Source organism: Daphnia pulicaria, chromosome 8, assembly GCF_021234035.1.
Source record: "Daphnia pulicaria isolate SC F1-1A chromosome 8, SC_F0-13Bv2, whole genome shotgun sequence".
In the NCBI taxonomy this organism is placed as follows: domain Eukaryota; kingdom Metazoa; phylum Arthropoda; class Branchiopoda; order Diplostraca; family Daphniidae; genus Daphnia; species Daphnia pulicaria.
This window is the reverse complement of record NC_060920.1, coordinates 11,886,454-11,907,793: the sequence shown is the minus strand read 5'-3', so window position 1 is coordinate 11,907,793 and position 21,340 is coordinate 11,886,454. Positions and strand designations below refer to the sequence as shown.

The 21,340-nt window shown below is 39.3% G+C and overlaps 6 protein-coding genes across 16 annotated transcripts; 2 read left to right on the top strand and 4 right to left on the bottom strand.

Annotated features, from left to right (window-relative positions):
- The first annotated feature begins 156 nt into the window (after positions 1-156).
- Positions 157-2,848, top strand: LOC124311341 (myosin type-2 heavy chain 1-like). 3 transcript variants are annotated; one of them, XM_046775789.1, is made up of 4 exons: positions 157-182; positions 236-969; positions 1,042-1,166; positions 1,361-2,239. In XM_046775789.1, exons 3-4 carry the CDS (start codon positions 1,062-1,064, stop codon positions 2,129-2,131), a joined length of 876 nt encoding a protein of 291 aa, XP_046631745.1. In that variant the 5' UTR covers positions 157-182; positions 236-969; positions 1,042-1,061; the 3' UTR covers positions 2,132-2,239. The 3 variants fall into 3 exon arrangements, with proteins under 3 accessions (XP_046631745.1, XP_046631747.1, XP_046631746.1); XM_046775791.1 differs by adding an exon at positions 2,273-2,848 and having other exon boundaries at positions 170-969; positions 1,361-1,957; XM_046775790.1 differs by having other exon boundaries at positions 172-858; positions 915-969.
- Positions 2,689-6,938, bottom strand: LOC124310920 (solute carrier family 12 member 9-like). Of its 2 annotated transcripts, XM_046775078.1 has the most exons (17): positions 6,743-6,938; positions 6,342-6,670; positions 6,042-6,272; positions 5,936-5,974; positions 5,825-5,873; positions 5,597-5,744; positions 5,277-5,522; positions 5,063-5,182; positions 4,875-4,998; positions 4,600-4,807; positions 4,339-4,537; positions 4,122-4,272; positions 3,818-4,058; positions 3,564-3,749; positions 3,376-3,493; positions 3,289-3,315; positions 2,689-3,226 (listed from the first exon to the last, which is right to left on the bottom strand). In XM_046775078.1, exons 2-17 carry the CDS (start codon positions 6,667-6,669, stop codon positions 2,888-2,890), a joined length of 2,754 nt encoding a protein of 917 aa, XP_046631034.1. In that variant the 5' UTR covers position 6,670; positions 6,743-6,938; the 3' UTR covers positions 2,689-2,887. The 2 variants fall into 2 exon arrangements, with proteins under 2 accessions (XP_046631034.1, XP_046631035.1); XM_046775079.1 differs by lacking the exon at positions 6,743-6,938 and having other exon boundaries at positions 6,346-6,446.
- A 113-nt stretch (positions 6,939-7,051) lies between these two features.
- Positions 7,052-13,293, bottom strand: LOC124310865 (neurexin-4-like). Of its 2 annotated transcripts, none has more exons than XM_046774965.1 (7): positions 13,099-13,293; positions 12,919-13,011; positions 11,582-11,778; positions 10,106-10,982; positions 8,630-10,035; positions 8,277-8,559; positions 7,052-8,210 (listed from the first exon to the last, which is right to left on the bottom strand). In XM_046774965.1, exons 1-7 carry the CDS (start codon positions 13,145-13,147, stop codon positions 7,339-7,341), a joined length of 3,777 nt encoding a protein of 1,258 aa, XP_046630921.1. In that variant the 5' UTR covers positions 13,148-13,293; the 3' UTR covers positions 7,052-7,338. The 2 variants fall into 2 exon arrangements, with proteins under 2 accessions (XP_046630921.1, XP_046630923.1); XM_046774967.1 differs by lacking the exon at positions 11,582-11,778 and adding an exon at positions 11,249-11,445.
- Positions 13,294-13,455: 162 nt separating this feature from the next.
- Positions 13,456-18,102, top strand: LOC124311347 (thiamin pyrophosphokinase 1-like). Of its 5 annotated transcripts, XM_046775799.1 has the most exons (6): positions 16,408-16,642; positions 16,740-16,903; positions 16,964-17,179; positions 17,252-17,505; positions 17,576-17,834; positions 17,894-18,102. In XM_046775799.1, exons 3-6 carry the CDS (start codon positions 16,969-16,971, stop codon positions 18,016-18,018), a joined length of 849 nt encoding a protein of 282 aa, XP_046631755.1. In that variant the 5' UTR covers positions 16,408-16,642; positions 16,740-16,903; positions 16,964-16,968; the 3' UTR covers positions 18,019-18,102. The 5 variants fall into 5 exon arrangements, with proteins under 5 accessions (XP_046631752.1, XP_046631756.1, XP_046631755.1 ...); XM_046775796.1 differs by lacking the exons at positions 16,408-16,642; positions 16,740-16,903 and adding an exon at positions 13,456-14,065; XM_046775800.1 differs by lacking the exon at positions 16,740-16,903 and having other exon boundaries at positions 16,404-16,642.
- Positions 14,175-16,379, bottom strand: LOC124311157 (thiamine transporter 1-like). Of its 3 annotated transcripts, none has more exons than XM_046775498.1 (7): positions 16,162-16,379; positions 15,869-16,105; positions 15,617-15,787; positions 14,909-15,548; positions 14,653-14,845; positions 14,445-14,586; positions 14,175-14,380 (listed from the first exon to the last, which is right to left on the bottom strand). In XM_046775498.1, the coding sequence occupies exons 2-7, from the start codon at positions 15,992-15,994 to the stop codon at positions 14,210-14,212; spliced, it is 1,443 nt and encodes a 480-aa protein (XP_046631454.1). In that variant the 5' UTR covers positions 15,995-16,105; positions 16,162-16,379; the 3' UTR covers positions 14,175-14,209. The 3 variants fall into 3 exon arrangements, with proteins under 3 accessions (XP_046631454.1, XP_046631456.1, XP_046631455.1); XM_046775500.1 differs by having other exon boundaries at positions 15,621-15,787; XM_046775499.1 differs by having other exon boundaries at positions 15,869-16,088.
- Positions 18,088-20,883, bottom strand: LOC124310948 (selenocysteine insertion sequence-binding protein 2-like). The gene is made up of 3 exons (XM_046775136.1): positions 20,663-20,883; positions 18,740-20,597; positions 18,088-18,674 (listed from the first exon to the last, which is right to left on the bottom strand). The coding sequence occupies exons 1-3, from the start codon at positions 20,708-20,710 to the stop codon at positions 18,178-18,180; spliced, it is 2,403 nt and encodes an 800-aa protein (XP_046631092.1). The 5' UTR covers positions 20,711-20,883; the 3' UTR covers positions 18,088-18,177.
- Positions 20,884-21,340: the final 457 nt, after the last annotated feature.

The following is a 21,340-nucleotide window of genomic DNA, read 5'->3' as shown; positions in this document are numbered from 1 at the left end:
AGCGGCATATGGACCTGCATTTTACCCACCAACCACACGCCGCACCCTGCACTCCAGACTCCGCACTTTACCCCCCGTCCAACCTGCACCTGCACCCTGCACTTTGCCGACACCCAAAGTTTGTTTCCGTGAATTATTATTTTTTTTTTTTTACATGTCGTGATTTTTTTTTAGGATGTGAGGTAAATTTTACTTAACAGATTTTTTTTCAGATAATAAAATCTATTTTTTTAAGTTTATTTAAATGCTGCGCAGCTTAGATTTCTGATCCTGAAATGTTTCGGGTAACATTTCAAATTTCGCAGTAGAATCCAAGACAAGGCAAGGCAGCTATGGTTTCACCTAAACAAAAAAGTTGTACGTATTTCGCCACTTGATCGCAATATGCAGTTCAATTTTACACCATTGTGGGAAATAAGCACGAACTCGGTCCCATAACCAAGATTGAACGATACAAAAGGAATCAAGTAGCAAAGGTGGTATCATTAAACCAGAGCTATAGTACCCGTACCCGTGGGTATTATACTATTATAGCAATGATCAAATCTTTAACTGCAATACACATTTATTCAGCAAAGACACATGTTACGTCATTTGAAAAGAGGAATACGCATCACGCTACCTAAGTAGGTCTACGTAACAACGTAAAGCCCGGTAAAGCCGACGGGGCTTTGCCTTATTCAAGAGACGCCCTACACGGATTGGGGTCTATGCTACACGGATTAGGGCGACCTGCAGCTGGCCGCATTAAGGGCACGAAATTCGTGATATCGATCGCGATATACAATACCATATCTTTCACTATTGGAAAAAAGGCACGATCTCAACCTTTAAAGCTACATTAAACTCGATACAGAGGTTATTGGAGAATGTTTCAAATTGAATGTTTCAAATCTACCAAAATAATATATTAGGTTCAGTTGCTTACCTCAAGCCATCATCGACGGTCACATTTTGCTATTCGATCAGGTACTGTACCTAATCACAAAAATAAAAGCTAAGCATTTAATCATTTTCAATATGTTAACATCTTAAATTTAGAAAACGTAACACAGGGCAATATGAGTAAACATAATTGGCTGAAACTTACCGTATCCATTGTGATCTTGGTTGCCGTAATGACTACTAGCAAGCTATTTAGTTTCTTTCACGGAAAAGACCCCTCGGTAAGTTTTGATTCCATTTTCTGACCTCTAGCCTGTACGATTTCCATCAAAGCTACTAGTATATTTTAAAATACTAGAAGGATGTTTGATATTAATCACTGTGAAAATTTAAAATAGTATCAAACATCCTTGCGAAATTCTAAATTTTGGGTTGTTGACTATAACTGATTTTTTATTTAATGTTTGACAAAAAGCCCAGTGTGAGCGGAGCCAGAAAAATGGAGGAAAAGGCGGTAGAGATAAAGCCAGGCGCTAAATACGAGAGACATCGCAGGCAAATTAAAAATAAGGATGAACCTGCTGGTAAAGCGGACGTATTATTTTCAGATGGCTGCAAGACAAACGATTTTAAAGCGGCAATTGAACTCGAGCTTGAAGAGCTTCTGTCAAAACACGAAGAAATCAAGTTGCAAAATGTTAAGGATGAATATGAAAAATATCTGTTAAGAAATAGAGAGCTTGAACCCTCAAAAAAATCTTCAGCAGAAGAGGTTGAAAAAGGGGTTAAAAAATTGGAACAGCTTCGAAAAACCCTCACAGAGACAAAGGATAAGTTTACCGCACAACTGGAAGAGCAAAGGATAAATGGAATCGCCTTAGTAAATGAGAAAAGCAAATTGCTGAACGAAATTCGAGACAATAATGCTCGAGATATTGCTAATTCAGACTTGGAAAAGAAGAAGCTCCTTGAGCAAATCAAAGCCAATAATGCGAAGATTACTAGTATGAAAGCTGAATTCAACAAAATCAAATTGAAAAAAGAAAATGCACAAATGATACAGGCATCCAAAATTTCAGAAGCTAAAGTCTGTGAAAAACCGTTTGCGTATTTGGGAGCCTTTGATTCACCAAATATTCTAAGAGTTAAAAAACAACAACTTGATACGGAAGAGAGTACGATTAACGACATATGGCAAAAAAAGAACGATTTGAAAAACTGTTGTCAGCAAGAAGGATGCCTATAACAAATTCTACGACAATTTTTATTCCATTTTTTAATTATACTTAAGATTGCTGTGCTTTAAACTTATACTTACTTTGGTTGCTGTGTGATTTTTAAATCCTTACAAACTTGGGAATATAAAAAGAATTTAATTGGCTACCAAAATTCAGAAGCTGCAACATGTGAAAGTCCGTTTTCGTATTTGGGAGCCTTTGATTCACCAAATATTCTAAGAGTTAAAAAACAACAACTTGATACGGAAGAGAGTACGATTAACGACATATGGCTAAAAAAGAACGATTTGAAAAACTGTTGTCAGCAAGAAGGATGCCTATAACAAATTCTACGACAATTTTTATTCCATTTTTTAATTATACTTAAGATTGCTGTGCTTTAAACTTATACTTACTTTGGTTGCTGTGTGATTTTTAAATCCTTACAAACTTGGGAAAATAAAAAGAATTTAATTGGCTACCTTTAGTGTTTCCATCAAGATGCAGAACGATCTCACCACCAAACAGGTGCGCTAAACACGCGTAAAGACTATATTAACATAAAGAACGTAAGGCGGATCAACAATTTCATTTTTAAATAGTTTATCGATAAATACAACACGAGTCTTTCTAACGATCTTGAAGGGCGATCAGGAAAACAAACGGCTGTTGGGAAAAGTAATTGTGAAAAGTGTAACGATGACACAAAAACTTTGTAAAACATTTCGGCCAAAGAAATAAAATATGGCAAAAGAACGCGTACAGGGAATTTTCGGTAAATAAATTCACAAGTTGGTCGACGTCACTGGACTGATTCCGTGTACAAATAAAACTGGCGGTAGACTATCGGACATGGTCGAAAGAGAAGACAAGTATTCTTCGTCGTTTTGGTTCGGAAGAGGAAGAGGTAAGTAAAGGAAGACTACCACGCTATTAGTTGAGTTTTGGAGAAGGAGACGGTTAACCTGAAAACTGTTTGATGATTGCTGGCCGTCAGACGCTGTGTTGTAGGACGCCACCACCACGCGAGCCTTAATTCGAAGCTCCTTAAGTTGTCGGCGCAATCGTTGCTGTCGTCGCAGAGTCTCGTCTTCATTTTCAGGCGTAGGCAGTAGGAATACACGCTAAATATACAATATACAATATTATACAATATATTATACAATATATACAATACGCTACCAACCAGCTCTAGATCCTTCCAGACGGGAACCTAAGAATTTTTTTTTTAAATGACTTTGGCATTCTTTGTATCACGTAGACTATGTATTACCATGTTTAAAATGCAGGCCAGTTGAAGTTGGAAGAGGCTGGACGTGTCAAATTCGTCAGAGTATTGTCCTCCAAACAGGTTCATCGGCCAGACATCCATGTACATGGATTTCTTTTGACTAAAAAATTCGAAGATTTGTTGATTAAAATCTCGTGCATACATTAAGTAGTTGAAGACGACGAAAATACTTTGTAATCAAATGGAAATCTAGCGTGTGAAAGTGTCGACATAGGCAGACGTTTTTCTGCAGACGGATTATGTCCTTCACCATGGCTACATATTCGCTTGGTGACACGAAACGATGGCGATTGGAATCGCGCACTGGATATAGGTTGGCGTCAGCTCCTAAGCTAGACACGCTCTCCCTTCTTAAACTGCCAAAGAGTTTGAAAACGGTTTAAGTCTAGTCATCCAAAAAACTAGGTTCAGGCTGTATGCATACCTGTACAGTAAATCTGTTTGAGGATGACTGTCGTAAAACCCTAGGCATATGGTATTTGGCTTCATGGCTCCCAATCCTGACAAACGTATCAGATGATGCATTCCTTCACGAACTGTTGGTGACACTGTTGTTTCGACAAATCCTTTAATCTTCAGTCTTTCAATTAAATCAACCCAAGCGGTGTGTTCTGCCGTCGTGGTGATGGAATCCGGATCAGTAACAGTTCCAATCTTTACATGACCTATGTTCGTTGTAAGGTTGTTCAGTAACTATGATCAGAGAGACATTAGATTTATAAAATTACCTAGAACATAAAGGCCACTCTTTTTTAAGGCATTCACAAAGGAAATGAGTGGGATGGAAGAACGAGGGTTGCTAACCAGCAAAAGGATTTGTGGACGCCAGAATTTGACGTGATCTTTTCTCGAATCAAGAAGCAATAGATATTTCCTCACCTGGGAAAAACAAAATTTTAAAATACGCAAGAAATCAGCTTGTTTGATTCAAATTTAAGCTCAAACCTGATGAAAGATGATGGCTTGACTAATGGATCCCCAGTTCGCAGTGCGTGCGGGAGAGAAAAAATGGAGCATAATTATCAGTATCAAGCAGAGGAGCAGAGAAACGGATGCGTAGACTGGATTGATAACAAACATCATAACCATCGTCCCTGTGAGTCCTAAAAGAGCAGTGTGCCAGGAGAAGTAGTGGAATGTCGGTCTATAAAAAAGAAGTCAATTTGATTAAGAAGGCGTAGCTAAATAAAAATAAAATGTTTGAACCTGAAATTCGGTGCGGATGAAAGTTCGGGCATAAGGCAAGCCAAATTTGTTGCGCAGTAGGAAAGAAGGAACAGAACTGAATTCAGTTGAGCGATAACGTTGAGAGATCCAATCAAAAGACAGAACTCGACAAGAGTTGCTACAATTAGCACAGAGCACCAAGGATTCCCTTTGTAAGTTCCTCGAAGAACGGGTTTCAACACGGATCCTTTTAAATTTTCATCATTACTAAAAGTAATTAAACAATGATTTTTCGCAAGAAAATTTTATTTTACCAAATATGTCATCTCTTGCTAAAGCGGCCAGCACTCGACTAGATCCAATAAGATTACTGAGCGAAGCCGACCAAGTAGCCGTGACGATACCCACCGTTACGAAAGGTTTCCATACACAGATACCCTGTACTCAATTTGTAATCAATTCAATTTAAACTCAGTTTGTTTAACTGAAAAGATAATTTTACCATCATAAAGAGATAATCATTTTTCAAGAGAAAGTTGGAACAGGTGGAAGCTGTTAGCAGACTCAGGATCACATAGACGACTCCAGTGAAACCGACTGCACTCAAAGTTCCACGCGGAATCTGAGATTTGTAATATATGTATATAGATTATGTATATAGTATATATAGCAATATATAGTAATATATATAGTAATATAGATATTGTAATACGCACGCTCTTTGATGGATCTTTGAGTTCGCCCGACATGTTTGCACCGGCCATGATTCCAGTGACTCCACTGAACAACACACCAAACACGGTTGCAAAAGAAACGAGTGTACCGTCCGTTGAAGTATAATCCTGCCCATAATTGGGCCACACATTCCCATAAAATGTAGCCGATGTAGTTAACCCAGTGAAGCTGCCGTTCACTTTAATTGTTTCATTCTGTACTAGATGATTGGCTTCGGGTATCGGGACCTATAAAGATTTGAAGATGCTATGAAATAGAAGAAAAAAGCTACATATACGTAGTTAAAAAATTAAAATTTTACCTCAAAAGCTGGTTGGGCTAAAAACGAGACGAGTACAACCGATAGACAAATTATCACAACACCCAAAATTATAGCAGATGCTTTAGCAAACGCTGCGGCACCAATCAAGCAAACTACAATGTTCACAATATTTATTGTAGAAGCGTACCTATTAAACAGTTACAAATATAAATGTAATTTAATATAAGTATTTAATATAAGTGTGGCTAAATAACGAAATTGTCTTACAAAAATCGCCACCAACGACCATCGGGAAATGCTCCATCGACGAGATAGCCTGTTTAAATTGACAAAATTATTAAGTGATTTAGAACGAAAATAGTTTGATTTATTACATACCTGATGGTCCAAAATTTTCTACAAGTCCTTCAGCACAACCTGAATATAGTGAGTAATGAATGATTACATATTGATTCACATTATTGATTCACATTCAAATACTCACCAGTGAGGTAAAGGGCAGAACTTACTATATTTGCTAAACAAAAAAGGGTACCAATACTACCCCCAAATTCAGGGCCTAGTGTTCTGCTGATCATGAAATAGCATCCACCTCCTTCAATGGCTCCATTTGTTGAAATGGCACATACCGATGTAACAGTAAAAACCAGTATTGTATAGGCAATTACAAATTGAAGTAGTGTCTCTAGTAACCCTGCATGGCCTATCAAAAACCCTGTTCAAGATTTTAAATAAGAATTAGGGACTTGAAAATCATTTACTGAAGTATTATATTTAATCTTACCTACTCGAAGGAACAAAAGAGCTGAAAACATTGACAAAGAAACAGGGCTAAATACTCCAGCAATTGTTCCTAGAGTTCTGTGGGATTTTTGTTCCTCATCTTCCTCAGTAGGTGTTTGAGCAGGTTCATCGTAATGAATGAATTCACTCAAATGTGTCCAACTTTGTTCTGACACATGTCTTCTGGGTACACGCAGGGCAGCATGGTTTGGAGGTTGGACACTACTCAGACTACGGATCAGTCGCCTGTGGGAAAGTAAGGGAGTCTGCTCTGCTGAGTTAAAGGATTCATCATGGGTAACCCCCATAACATCAATAGCATCGTCCATTCTAATTTAGTTGAAAAAAAAAACATTTACGTGAGACATTAATTGAGTTTTACAGTTAAAAACTAAATTTTACTTTCTTGTTTGACAAGTCGAACAATACTATCCAAGGACTTGGAAAGCTGTGTTTGAACAAACACACCCACTCCTCCACAGGTTTATAGAGTAGTGTCAGACTGCCCGATACTTCAATCACACTGACACGATCAGATTATAATACACAATAAAAATATAACAAGTCATAATGCCGTCTGCTTTCATGATTAGAAAGTAGAACACCAGAGAGCGTAGAGGCGTTCATTGCGTAACCGGAAAAGGAAACCACGTGATTCCAAATTTCCAACTCCTCTTTGAATTGGTTTCCCGAATAAAAACAAAAATGAAATCAGTTAACAAAAGAATTCTATTTCCTCGTCATCGACAATGCACAACAACCACATCAAGTCACCTAATGTAATGAAAGAGATAAGAAAAAATGGAATTGGCGATCACAATCAAATTATGGGAGAAAAAGTGAATGTAATAAAAACGTGATGGCTTATAAAATGGGAAAAAAACTGCACGTGAGATTCACGGAAAGGGACGGAAAAGGATCAACCAAGACAACATGTCAGTCATCCAAAAAATCATACTTTCGCTCCAATTGTTGTTTTCTTCTAAATGATACACAGCCTAGATAAAAATTTCCTTCTTTTGTTGAACTTGATGACCTGTAGCTCCTTGCATGACGGCAAAATGCTCATCTGGCGCGTACTCTGCTCCTTTGTCTTCTTGCGTAACATAATCTCCCTTGTGGCGAGACATATAACGTCCGATTAGGATGGCCATACAAACAAGGGCAATGAAGAGGACAGCTAAAATGCCGCCCAAAATAGCGGAATGAGCTGGTGGATAAAACTCTTGTAGTTTGTCCTCATCGACGATGGGAGGAGGTCTCGTCTCTCGTACATCCGGTGGGTTGGTGACAGGTTCAATGCCACAGAAATCCTCTGATATGGAACTGGGTTCCTTCATGATATTTGGAGGAGGATTCTGTTGAAATAGCCACTTGAGTGGATATATGTCATCAAATTCGACACGAGAAATGCAGCCGATAAAACCTTCGGCCATAGTTTTGTTTCGTCCAAGGTAAAGATGTTGAATGTTGTTAAACTGGGCGTCGGCCGAAGGGTTAATCTTGTAAGTAATTGAACGAGGTTCGTAGCTGTCAACTTCCATTACAACCCGAGTGCCTGATTCTTCACGTCGAATCCGCACATCGTGAAATTGGCCAGTAGCGAAATTCTGGTCCTCGAAGATAATTTCACGACGTTCAAACCCAAAGTCGAAAACCAGACGCAGATGGCCACTATTTGACACCTGCAATGTGAGATATTCCTTGCTGATGTCAGAATAAAGACCCATAAGGATTCCCTTGGGGTCTGTTGTAGTGAATCCAACACGAATCTTTTCAGACAGCGTCGATTTGTATGATCCAGCAAAATCGTACTGAATCATGTAATTGCTCTGCATATTGACACCAATTTCGTCGGCACAGATGGGACCTGAAAATTAAAAGAAAACCATTAACAATTGTTATAAAACCAAAGAGACCAAAAGAATTTAATTACCTTTGAATGATGTGAATCGACAGTCGCAATGATAGCTGTCGTATTTCTCGTGGCAAGTTCCATTGTTGAGGCACGGATTACTGTCACACTTACCCGTGCACCCGATGCCGATACCGTAAAGACCAGCCAGAGCAGCAGCTCTCATGTCAAGATGACGGCCGTTAACCATTAGGCCACGCATGCAACCAACAAATCCATCGCGGTAATCGACAGTGGCACCCACCACAAGAGGTGAAGTCAAGAGCATAGCCCTAATGGGTCCAGGAGGTTCTCGAATTTGCGACTGGTTAGAAAAAAAAAATACTTTAATGCAATTTCACACTATTTTTTTTACAATAAACGTGATGAAATACCTTTAAAGCTCCATCAACAATCATACGAGCTTCCTTGCGATTACGCTCGATAGAAACAGAGTGCCACTGATTATCGCTCAACTTGTTGGATGTTTCGACAGTTACAGTACGAGCTCCAGATCCAGCTTGATACTCAAACTGTAAAGTGTCGCCACCAGAAATGGACACTTTGATGAAATCGCTCGGTCCTTTGCTATGGATCAACACAGCATTTTGAACCGTGGTTTTGAATTCAAAAGTCAAGTCACCACTGTGACCCATATCGAAGGTGGGGAAATCGATGGTGGCATCTCCCACACGGAATGTTACCACATTGTCGTACAAGACATCGCCTTCGCAAAGAAGTGGGCCTAAAGTGTACTTTCCTTCTTTCTCATCCAGAGGAGTGCCAGTGTCTCCGAAACGCAATTGGCGTACAGGAAGGTATTCCTTGTCTAAAATTTCTCCTTCGTCAGCTGCCCAAGTGTCCAACGCAGCATCGCAGTTACACCATTTGGTGCGATCCACACAAGTTCCGTCAATACCGCATTCGCATTTGCGCGAGCCGGGAAGCGCGCCAGCCCAGTAATCCATTCGCTGATTTTGCCTCGACATCCACCAACTGTAGGGACGGAATTCTTGCGTTTCCGGTGACGGTGAGTTGAGCAAACGTGAACGACGGCATTCATAGCGGAGACGCTGGCGACAGGTGTAGGAACGGTTCATCAAGATCTCCATTTGGTCAACATCAGCATTGTAGGCAATGTCTTGAACGAAGCTACCAGGCGCTTCAAAGCCGTTAACTACCGTTGTTTGATCATTCTTGTGTCCGACGTAGGTGTATGTTCGGCCGTCGCTGAAAAATTCGCAAGTGACAGGGAATGCACGTAGCGGACCACTTCCATCAACATCAATGCTGATATCAACAGGGCTGGCATTGGCTCCGGATTGTCGGAAGCTCTCACAAGAGACAGGATTAGCTGACATGTGGCAAACCGCTCCGGCGTAACCAGTTCCGGCGCAATCGCAATAGAATTCTTCGGATGTTTGCTTGCAGACTCCTCTGTGCTCGCAAGGATTGGGGTTGCAGCGATCAACCATTTGGCAGGCATCGAAGACTATTTCACCCTTACAGCAGAATTCTTCGTCTTTCCAGTTCAGTGGGCTCTTGTAATGTCCGTCAACATTGATTTGGCGCATGCAGCCAATGAAACCAGATGAGCTGGGAACGCCACCACCAATCAAGTAGCTCGATCCTGTGCGGAAAGTCATGAGGCGTACAGTTTTCATTGGGCGGCCATCGACGCTCAACACCATGGAATTAGTTGAAAGTGTCATGATAACTTTGTGCCAACGTCCGTCATTGAGCAGATCCGTTCCGAAGTTGTCGAGGGTAACTTTGGGCACATTTTCGGCAGCAATTTCAACTACAATAGCCAAAGAAAATTAGTTATTACATCTTTTGATTCTACTACAGATGTAACAATAGACAATTACCTTTAATTTTTCCGGTTTCAATAAATAGTTTCACGAATCCAGGAGACGTGAAACGATGGTAAGCAAGAAGTCCATTTTCTTCAAAAGTACGAAAATCTAATGATAAGTTCAGGGAACTAACGCCTTCGTACCCGGGTAATTTGGCATAAGAGTTGGCAGTCAGGAAAGTAATAGGCACGATAGGTTCCTGAGGGCAGGAGCTGAGGGCTTGAACTCGCTGGTATTTGTAATAATCTTCATGCCGATAGTCCTTGACGGCCTGGATTACATTGGTGTAATTCAAATACATGTTCTCAATGCAACCGGTGAAATTCTGAGTCACGACGAGGCCTTCTTGCATATTGGGGACACCGCCAATATAGAAATTATGGTTAAGGTCCAGTTGAGCGTAATCTCCCTTCACTTTTTCTCGGATCATAACGCGGTCGACAGTAAAAATAACTTCGCGTCGGTTACGGAGGATTCTTACATCGTGCCAAAGATTGTCATCGAGCAAGCTGCCAACTGAAAGGCTGGTCAGCAGGCCAGCGCCCAGGTCGATGTTTAGTAGCATTCTATTGTTAACCAGCTGTAAGGCAAAAATATCGCCTTGGCTACCACGACTGTAAATAAGAACTCCATCAGCTCGATTGGTACGGAAGCGAAGTTGAATGCTGTCTCTCCGTGACGTGATGGGGTCATTTTCCAAATTGCGCGTGAGAAGAGCCGTGCCATTAAAGTAAAGTACGTCAGCAACATAAGGGCAGCCATAAAGTTCCACCCTCATGGAAATACGATCGTTCCATCTCGTTGGATTTATGCGGATGTACTGTGCGACGATGGGCGTTTCAAAACGGTTTCTCCGGATCCCATCTCCGTCCGTGTTACCTTTGAACATCTAGAATAGTATTAGAATAAAAGTTAGTTTCGGGATGTCAGAAGAATACAACAACAGATAAAATAACGCAAGCAAACACGGAGAAATAAACAAGGTCAGACGAGATGAATAATGCTGGTACTGGTTGCAGAATCTATCTAATAATGTCGGGTTGTAACTAAAAAATAAAAAAATTAAGGCAATAATAAGTAACTAAAGATTTTCAAAAACCGAATAAAAAAAAAAAAAAAAAAAAAATACACAAATAATCGACTGCTAAGCTGGACCTGATCTTGTCCGTAATCTGACTGGTAAGTTGACCAAGTATATCCGTCTTCCGACGATAAGACGTAGTATTCAGAGACAAATTCGGAGGACCCTTGTCTGCCTTTCGTGGCTACTGCGCATATATTGTATCTACCATCCAGCTGCACCGTTATGGATTGATAATAATTATTAATGGCCGCTTGCCAAGCTGATGAACCTATGATTTAAAAAAAAAACTGTCGGATTAAAAGCAACTCGAAAACCGAAGATTATTCAGTGAATGATGAATCCGTAGAACCTAAAAAAATGTCAAGTGCATTAGTCACAAACACATAGTTGAAGGGGTGGGATACCTTTGTACTGCCGTCCACTTCACGGTAGTCTGCGTAGTCAAGCCCGTTAGAGCCGTAGCTGATGCCATATTCCATCACAAACTCTTTGGGGGAATTACGACCTTGCGTAGCTATACCAGTCACGTTCATGATATCGCCTAGATCCAGTGTAAGATACTGGCTGAAGTCTTGATTTTTCGCCGTCCATGCACTTCCGCCTAATTGAGTCATCTTGATAAGTCAATTCCACATTCTTTTCTTGACACTTTATTTATTGGGTTAGTATAGGAAAAAAGCAACTACAGAAGAAAAGGCCTCCACCCGATAGAGAATAAAATAAAAATGAAGGGGGTGAGGGAATCATCGCCAGATCTGAGGTTCCTCTTCCTTCGCATCAAAATCTGCTGCCCAGTGTTTATGGATGGGCAATTCTGGGCAAGGCAGTAGCAAATCATCTATTTTGACCGACTCGAACGGTAGAGGGGCACTATTGGCTGATTTGAGAGCAACACACACGCAATGTTCTTCATCTAAAAGCTGTTCTTCGAACTTCCAAGAATCTTCAGGTTTTCCATTGATTTCAAGTAAAGTGGAGGTGACAATGCCGGTCAAAGGTTGGGTGACATTGAAGTCGAGACTTAACAAGTTCATACCAATGCCAACCCCTACGGCTTTGACATAACTTTCTTTCAAGCACCAATGTCGATAGAAGTTTTTTAGTTGTTCCTTCCGGTCTCCATTACGGATATTCGTCCACTCTCGGCTGGTGAACTGGCGTCTCATCGTGTAAAAAAAATCCTGTAGTTTGGCTTCTTCCTCAAACCTTTCGACATCGATACGCATGACATCTACCCCCAACAACTCAGTGGAAGACGAAGCCGCAACAACAGTGTAGGCACCTTGATGTGATACGTTAAAGTGAAAAGGCAGGGCTAACTTGGGAAGAAAGGGTTTCCCTTTCTCTGTCCTTTCAAAGTGAATCTCTTCATTGGGAATTTTCAGGGTTTCACGGATGAGCTTGTGTAACATAAGGCGACCAACCAAGGAGGCTTTGGCATCCCTCTTAAAGGTGAATCTGCATATTCGTTCTTGTTCTTTTTCTTGGATGAGACTCAATGCATTTGACCACTCAACACCACAAGGCCTCCATTTGGCAATGTTTACGGCCCAGCGGACCTCATTTTTGCTCATTCTCAGCATTTAAAAGAGTCCTAGAAATAAATATTTCATTAAAAAGAAACAAGAAGCAAGAGTGTGAGTAGCAAGACCCCAAAGCGTACTATAAAGCCCAGGCACCTGAAACCAACACCTCTATAGGGATTAGTAAGACGGTGAATTGATTTTCAAAAAACACATACCCAGTAATCTAGCATTCTCTGGACCTCTACCAGGCATAGATGAAGTGGCTGTGATTCTTGTTTGTTCGTTGATCAATGGATAGATACAAACATCTATGGATAAATAATTTATAAATTAAAAATCTGAGCAATGTAACAACTGCTACATCTAACCACATCATGATTGCAAATTTGACTCACCTGCATAGGAGAAGGAACACAAGGAAATGATAACCAAGATTGCCCTCATTTCATAAACTTTGATTTTATTTTGAACAACACAAATAGCCCAATCAATCTGAGGCAATCAAACCACTTGACGGAAAATTAAAACATCACTAATATTAGGCTCATGCCCCACCCTTCGTACCTGCGTGGTGTGTCAAAAGCGTCTGTTTTTGCCTGTTGGCCTCTGGTCCGGTGGTCCCCTCTTTTTCAAAGGAAAAGAGGTTGGGAAATATTCACCTGACGTTGCCAGGTCTATAGTCGATTTAAAGGATGGCGCCAAATTTAATCAAACAAATTTTTGATTGAGGAAATTTTTTATTTAAATTTATTACAAAAAATTCAAAATACACATTTTAAAAAATAGCTAAAGTGGTTTTTTAATGATGTGTTAATCTCAGCGATTTCGGTCAACCTAGTTAGTTACTCACTCACTAAGCTGGCCTTACAGCGAGATAGATAGGATAAACGATAACACTGGCCACTCTAATGTACTTGTTGAAATGCTGATCTAGCGAAAATCATTGCCGATAACGGTCCCGTCGAGTTAAACTAGTACAGGGTAAACAAAGCTGTACTTATTTTTGCACTGTCTAAAGGTATTGTCCAAGTTGCACTATTACGTGTTCATCTCCCGTTTTTTTAAGTCTTAAATCGGATTTTTTCATACGATTGCTGTTGCGTGACAAAAGTACTTGAGGTTTCCGCCCTCTCGAGGTCCACCGCGTATGTTTATTGTAGGACGACTAGACTTTTTTATCAACGCTAAGTCGGCTACAAAGTTCACAAGATCATAAAGAAATAGCGTTTGGATTTTGACCTTGAGATTGTCATCATTACTTGTGTGTGTAGTGTGTACTGTCAACTGTTCAACTAAATACTCTTATTTGAAGAGAGGTATTCTCAAAGTGTCACTGAGGCAGACGAGTGATCGCTTTCACTGGTGAGTCATAACATATTTAATTAAATGTTTTAAGTTTAAAAATTCTTCTAGTTATGTCCAAACGAATTACATGTCTATAAATCCATAAATGTTTGCGATTGCGGTCCGACCGTTCAACATGTTTAGAAGCAAATGAACTAAATTTTACACCTTCGAGTTTGAACTGTCGTTCCTTGTGGGAGAATCGCATGGAACATGTCGAGCGCAAATTTTCTTCGAAACACATACTCTCGATCGATGCTGGAAGATACTATACGCCGCCATAGCCGAAAAAATTACCCCCAGCACGCCGAAAAATCCACCATATATCTTAAACTATCATAAAAACGTACGTTAATATCCAAAGATAACAAAAAACCCAATCCCGTTTTATAGATGCCTGTGTTTGTGGATCGAGCGCCAATCCAACACCGTCTGTAACGCAGAGAGTAAGAATAGATTGAAAAAGTAAGGCCAAAAAGGTGTTGAATCCAAAAATGAAGCCGTAACTTTCGCGTTTTAACCCCTTCGCAACTTCAGAACTAAAAAAAAAGCAGATTGATTTTTACAAGTCAATCGAGATTCAAATAAAGAGAAAATCGATATACCTAGCGATGGTAATAAGGATTCTGTAAGATAAGCAGAATGCGATGTATGTGGTATAAGTTACCCAAACTACATCAGTATTGCCCGCCACGAACAGCATCGCGCCTTCGAATAATGAAATCACCGCAATCGTAGGTTCTCCGTACACAGACCAGTCAATAGAAAGATATCCAACCGCTAAAGTAGTCAGGGCACCTTTTAAAAAAAAAGCTTAAACGTTTCGTACAAGTTCAGTTTGAAGTGCTATTTGCGTATTACCTAAAAGTGCATGTAAAGCTTCGACGCCACCGTTGTACACATTTTCCGAATCAGGTTCTAGAGCTTCCCAAAGTGGCTGAATGTAATTTACGACCTGAAAGAATCCGCAAGTTGCAAATGCCCACCACAAAGACCACTTCAGTGTGTAGTTATCTGAGAAAGCTGTGATAAAATCTTTCCAGAGTAGACGGAGCACCGATTTCGTGGATTTTTTATTTTCGCTTGAATCATCCACAGAAGATAGAGTTTGAATTAAATTCTTCGAGCATTGGACTTCGTCGTGATGGCTGTGCCGCCCTTTTGGTGTCTCTAACTGGACCAATAACTGATTATTTGTAATACTCTCTTGTACTTTGCCACGGTGGAAGTAGATCGAGCGAGACACACTTGGAAGAAGGCAAGCAAACAAAGTAGAGAATGATACAAATCCAAGGGAGATGTAGTTCAGTTCAAGGTAGTCACACGTATCAGTAGCAACGAGAATTTGTCCTAATATCCCAGCAATGCAACGGCCAGCCAGCAGAGCAGCTTTTGTATATGCTGTCACTATTTGAAATTTTTCAACAGGCACTTGAGTATAGATATAGGTACTGTATGCTACTTTGCTGGCCGTAGATGCAGCATACATGAATTCCACAGCCTTTGAAGACAAAATATTCAAGTAGTTAGAGTAAAATCACTATTTTTAAGGGGTCTTCATTGAAATACTTGCATAGCACGGATGCCTTGGCCCCATATCAGTAGGCACCATGTTAGGACTAAAGAGATTCCTTCAAAAACCACAACTGGTTTATACAATAAGAGGTCAGTTACAAGGAAGACCACAAACAAAAGAAATAAATAGGAATACGTCCACACAGGGTAAATGTCCTGCATAACCTAAATTAACAAACATAAAATATATAAAACTTAATCAGAATAATCAAGTAAAAATAAATAATGATGCAAGTTTCCAATTACCTCTTCAACTGTAAAATTTTTCCAAGTTCCAACTAGAAACTCAGTCACAAATGGCTCTGAGGGACGTAACTCTTTCAGAAACCCAAAAATGCAAAGCAACAGACAGGGTCCTAACCATTTTTCCATTTTGTTTCACACCAAAAGTAGACAGTGCAATGCTCTTATAACTGTAGATGTTTTGATCCTTATTGCCAGGATCATATCGCGTGTGTAAATGACCCTATTGTTTGAAAAGTTCTACAGATTACGTATAAAAAAGAAAGGAAAAGAGCATCAGCGTCTTTAATACATACACTTATTTGCGACACAAGTACAAAGTACGATTGGTTGTATAGATAAGGCGAACGACTTAACAGCTCTGAAATACGACTTTGAAAACATATCAAAGTCATATATTACTTCACGAAAGTGTGATTCGGTATACATTTCTATTATCATTTTAATCAGCTGGCAAGTTGACAAGAAATTTTCACTTTTGTTTATTTTGTATGTTATTGTTATTTGTTATGCCAAAAAGGGGGAGTGGCTAAATTGGCAAATGCTGCGCTGCCGACCGAGTGCATATGATTTTTCACAAGAATATTAATTCTTTTTACATTGACGTTTATGACGTATTTGTTGCCTTGAAAATTGCTTTGAAAATTTAAATTTGAATAATGTATCATTTAAATAAAACTGTCAAATTACTATCAAAGAATTAATATTAGTTTTCGACATCGCGACACGGCCTCGTTCCGTACTAGTGTAGACGAAAATAACAATAACAATGCAAGCGTGAGTATATAAAAACACACGATATTTCATAACAGCTTTACTTACAATAGATCGTTCACTGCAAACTCTCTACTTGCGGTTCTTATTACTAAAGCAGATGTAATGGAAATATTGATAAGAATATAACCAAGTTCTCCGTCGGGCAACTGATGTTTGACAACTGATGTCAACACTTTAAGTGCCAAATTTAAAACTTAAATTAAGTGATTCATATTCCAGCACTCTATTTGCAATTGTAATTCATGAGGTAGCATAGAATATGTAATGCAACACTTAGATTTTAAATTTATAAAGCAACTAATTGAGTTTTCTTCCATACAGGTAGAATGAAATTGGTCAGTGATGCATTTAGACTTGGTCGATTCCTCTTTTCAGTTCCTCTTAAGGCAGTTCACTGGGTTTCATTTAAGGTCGCTAGTGATGTTATTGAATGGCATCCTTTAGACTTGTTAGCTAAAGGAAGTAAATATGCCTTACTGATCCTTAATCAACCCATTGGATTTCCAAAAGATACAACTGTTATGATATGGAACCGAGGTAACTATAACCTATAACTTGTTTTTTTTTCTTATTTGATAACAGTTTTCTGTCATTTACATGACTGTATAGCATCTATTCGAGCTACTGTGGATGGTGGTACCAACATCTGGTTCAAATTTTCTGAGGGAATGGAAAATGATATTGGTTTAAACAATCCTATTCCTGACCTTGTGACTGGGGACTTTGATTCGGCTGAACCTCGCTGTTTAAAGTATTACCAAACGCACGGAGCCAAAATAATTCACACGCCTGATCAGGATGAAACTGACTTCAACAAATGTGTTCGTCACGTTTACGCAGAGCTTACTTCTCGCGAAATGAAGGTACATCACCATATAATACAAAAGAACTTCTTACAGCAGGATGCAGTCAAAGCAATATTACTATTAATAGGTGAATGCTATTATTGCAGTCTGTGAAAACACAGGCCGGCTGGACCATATACTTTCGAATCTAAATACACTGCAACAAGCTCGCGATATAATAGGAGAAATACCACTGTACCTGCTTACACACAATTCCATCAGCTGGGTCCTACATCCTGGTCGGCACAGAATACATGTTGATGAAAGAGTTGTTAATCACCACTGTGGTTTAATTCCTCTGGGCCAGCCTGCATACGTGACATCCTCGGGATTAAAATGGGACATGGGTAATACAAATAATTTATTGTTTAAATTATACTTATTTAAATTATTAAAATATTACTAGATTGTTTGAAGTTGGAATTTGGCGGCCTTATATCAACGTCAAACATGTTTACCGATCAGCCCATTGTGAAGTTGGAGACGGATCGCCCAGTTCTTTTCACTATGACACTGCCTCAGTGGAAATAATAGAAGCGTCTTTCTCTTTGCTGTTACAAGTGCACAGAAGAGTATCATTTTCCAATCAAAAATAAATAGTTTAATTGCATCATATATTTATTATCAAAACAAATGAAGAAACTGGTAGAAAGGTGAAGTCTTAACCACTCAACAGAAACCAAACAACTTTTAATGTTTGTCTTTCAGACTCAGCTTCATCAGTTCTAAAAGAGCATCTGTTTGGTCCGTTTTCTTCTCTACAGTGAAAGCTGCAATATCAACATCATTTCTTATATTTTCATCATCAGTTTTCGTTTCTTTTCCCGCCAAATCGACAGCGAGACCCAACTCTTGAAGCTTTAGTTGATAATTTTCCCTTGCAAGACTAACAGCTTCCGTAAGCTGTTTCCAGGTCTCTTCAGTAGCTTGATAATTCAGGATTCCACAACAAGATACCGGCACTTTCTTGAAGAGCACACGACCTAATTTGCGACGTGACATAGCATAGACAATTGGTAGGTCGAGTCTACGGGCAGCGTCCAGTAGTCGCTTCACCGCTTCGTCAAGTCCACCTGTCTCCGGACAACGTTGAATATCTGGGGCAAGAAAGATGATTTTGACGCGATTTCTTTCAACTTGTTTTGTCACTTCTCGTAATCCGGCTACCAAACGCTTCTTCATTCGAGCTAAATGAAGTTCAAATTGAATTAATCAATCACACTAGAAGTTACTGTTACATTGATATATTTACCTTTGATGGGATCCTTTTTGAAAACCCGGTCTTGAAACATTCGCAAATGATAAAGCATATCTCTTGCCAGAAGGTCAATTTGATCCGTCAACATCTGATCGCAATACTCTCGAAATTTTTTGGAGTGTAGTATATGGGGTCGTGATCCACTGGACGGAATAGCGGATAATTGCGATTCACGGGCGATTTTCTTCTTAGCTTTTGCTACCAGCAATGCCTTGCGAATTTCGCTCAACTTGCGTTTTTTGTTCCGAATTTTACCACGACTCAACGTAGGTGCGCTTCTGTCAAGCACGTTTGCGACTATTCCCGGTCGATTTTTGCCCTTCTTTGTAGGATCTTGAATAGATTTCTTTTTCGTATTTTTCTTTGTGATCAAAGCCATCAAGTCAAATTCTATGGGATCAGATCGCTTGACATTTCGCGGAGGCACTGCAGGTTCTTTTTGGACCACTTCAATCTCGGTCGTCTCCCATTCAGATTCCGACTCGGAGACGTTGCCTTTTCCTCCACGTTTTCCTAGTGCAGGGAACATTTCATCGCTCAGCTTCATAACAGGTTTACTGAATGCGTTTGCATTACGGCCAGACTTCAAAAACTGCTCCATTAATTTGGGTGTGATTATGGTAATTTTTTGGCCTTTAGGAGCTAGCTTCTCGGCAAGCAATTTTTCTTCGCGAGCTTGTTTCTTCTTTTGTTTTTCTCGTAACTTTTTTCGTTCCTTTTCTAATTTCTTCTTTGCATCTTCCGCTGGTACGCTGACTTTAGTGGGTAAAGATTTGGCTATTTCTTCTGGTACTTTTTCGATTTTCTTATCTTTGGTTTTCTTTCTCGATACCGTGGTAAATCCATCTTCCGCGGTGGCTGGCGGTGGTAAAGCTTTATCAGCAGTGGCGGAAATTGAAGGTTGATTAATTAACTTTTCTTCGCTTTCAGTTATATTGGTATTGAATTTGATAGGCGCATTGGCAGCACTCGTTCTCTGATCTCTCCAATCGAGGAAAGGACTTTTGGTAGGCACAGGAGATTTTAATTTATCAGCAAAGCTCATTTTCGGTGGTCTTTTAATACATTCTTGCGACTTGGTGATGTTTGTAAAAGGTTTGGGCCATGAACTACCGATTCCCTTGTTTGATTCGCCTGTAGTCGATGTTTGTGGATTTTTCACTTCTAAACACCTTTTGTCTTCTGTGGCAGATTCTTGAAATCGGACTGATTTAGATTCTTTTGACGGTTTAGTCTTAGGTAATATTTGCGGGGTTTTTAATTCCAAATGTTTTTTGTCTCTTGGTGGATATTCCTGTAATGAATCAACTTTGGTATCCTTTGATGACTGATTTTTACTAGAACTCTTTACTCCTAAATTTTTCTTGTCTTCTGGTAGTTCTTGAAACCCAATTAATTTCTTTGGCAGGGATGACTTCTTTTCATTTGCATTGGACATTACACTTTTGCTTTTCTCTTCATCACCACTGCAAATCAAATTTGAGGGTTCTGCATTAATGCTTGGGGTTTTCTTCTTTTTCTTCTTCTTCTTCTTCTTGGTAGAGGGTTGTAGGGAGGCATTTTCAACTTCAGTGGTAATCTGTTGACATTGTCGAGAAACAAATTCTGGGGCATCTGGAGAAAAACTACTTTGGGTTGAAGAAAACGATGAAGTAACAACAGATGGTGCAGCAGCCACAGTACTGTAATCATAGCCTGAACCTCCCCCACACCAGTAGGAATTTGCTGTGTGAATATTTGGACTGGGAGTGTAGGGAACACCATAATATTCATAACTGTGATCTTGATAGAGATATGGCTGAGTATAACTAGCAAATGTCATATCTGGTAGATCCCCATTACCGTAAGGAGCCTTCAATAAAAATATAAGTTATTGCCAACAACAACAAGCTATAAATCCAAAACCAAATAACATACTTGCTGGGGTTGATTGAAGTATTGTCTTCCATAATTACGTCGCGACATGCTAGTTGATGCGTAACAAAAAGAAGTTAAGCTTAATTTCTGTGAAACTATAGTATATAACAAATTAACGACAATTCTTTATCACTACTGAATTCAATGTTCGTTGTGTAACAACGTGTTCGTTTAACTCGCTACAGATTGGATTGGATTTTCACAATGTTTACCCTGTAGTAACGTCCGAACTGCCATCTACCGCCCAATCACGATAAGAAATTTAGTTTAAATTACATTTTTATTGATTTCAAATCAAAGAGATTTTTTTATTGGTGATTCTTTATATTCGATTACGAATTTAAATGACTATAAAATAAAATAAAATAATTACTATGGTCTTAAAAGAAGGAATGTCATTCGTTATTGGTTACTACGTCACGGTCTCAAACATGGCATATTCGTGAAGTTTAAAAAAATTGCTATCGTATCGTGCTGATAATAAAGCGTCTTTTTATGATGAAATGTTTTAAAATTTCGGCGAAAGCTCTAGTGTCTAAGTCTTCAACACTTGTTATTTAATATTGATGAGGTAATGGATAGAAAAGAAATGTGTTGCCTGAATATTAGACAGTGCATCAAACATTTTATACAAATCAGGCAAATATTTAAGTACCTGATAAGTATAAAAGGATGAAC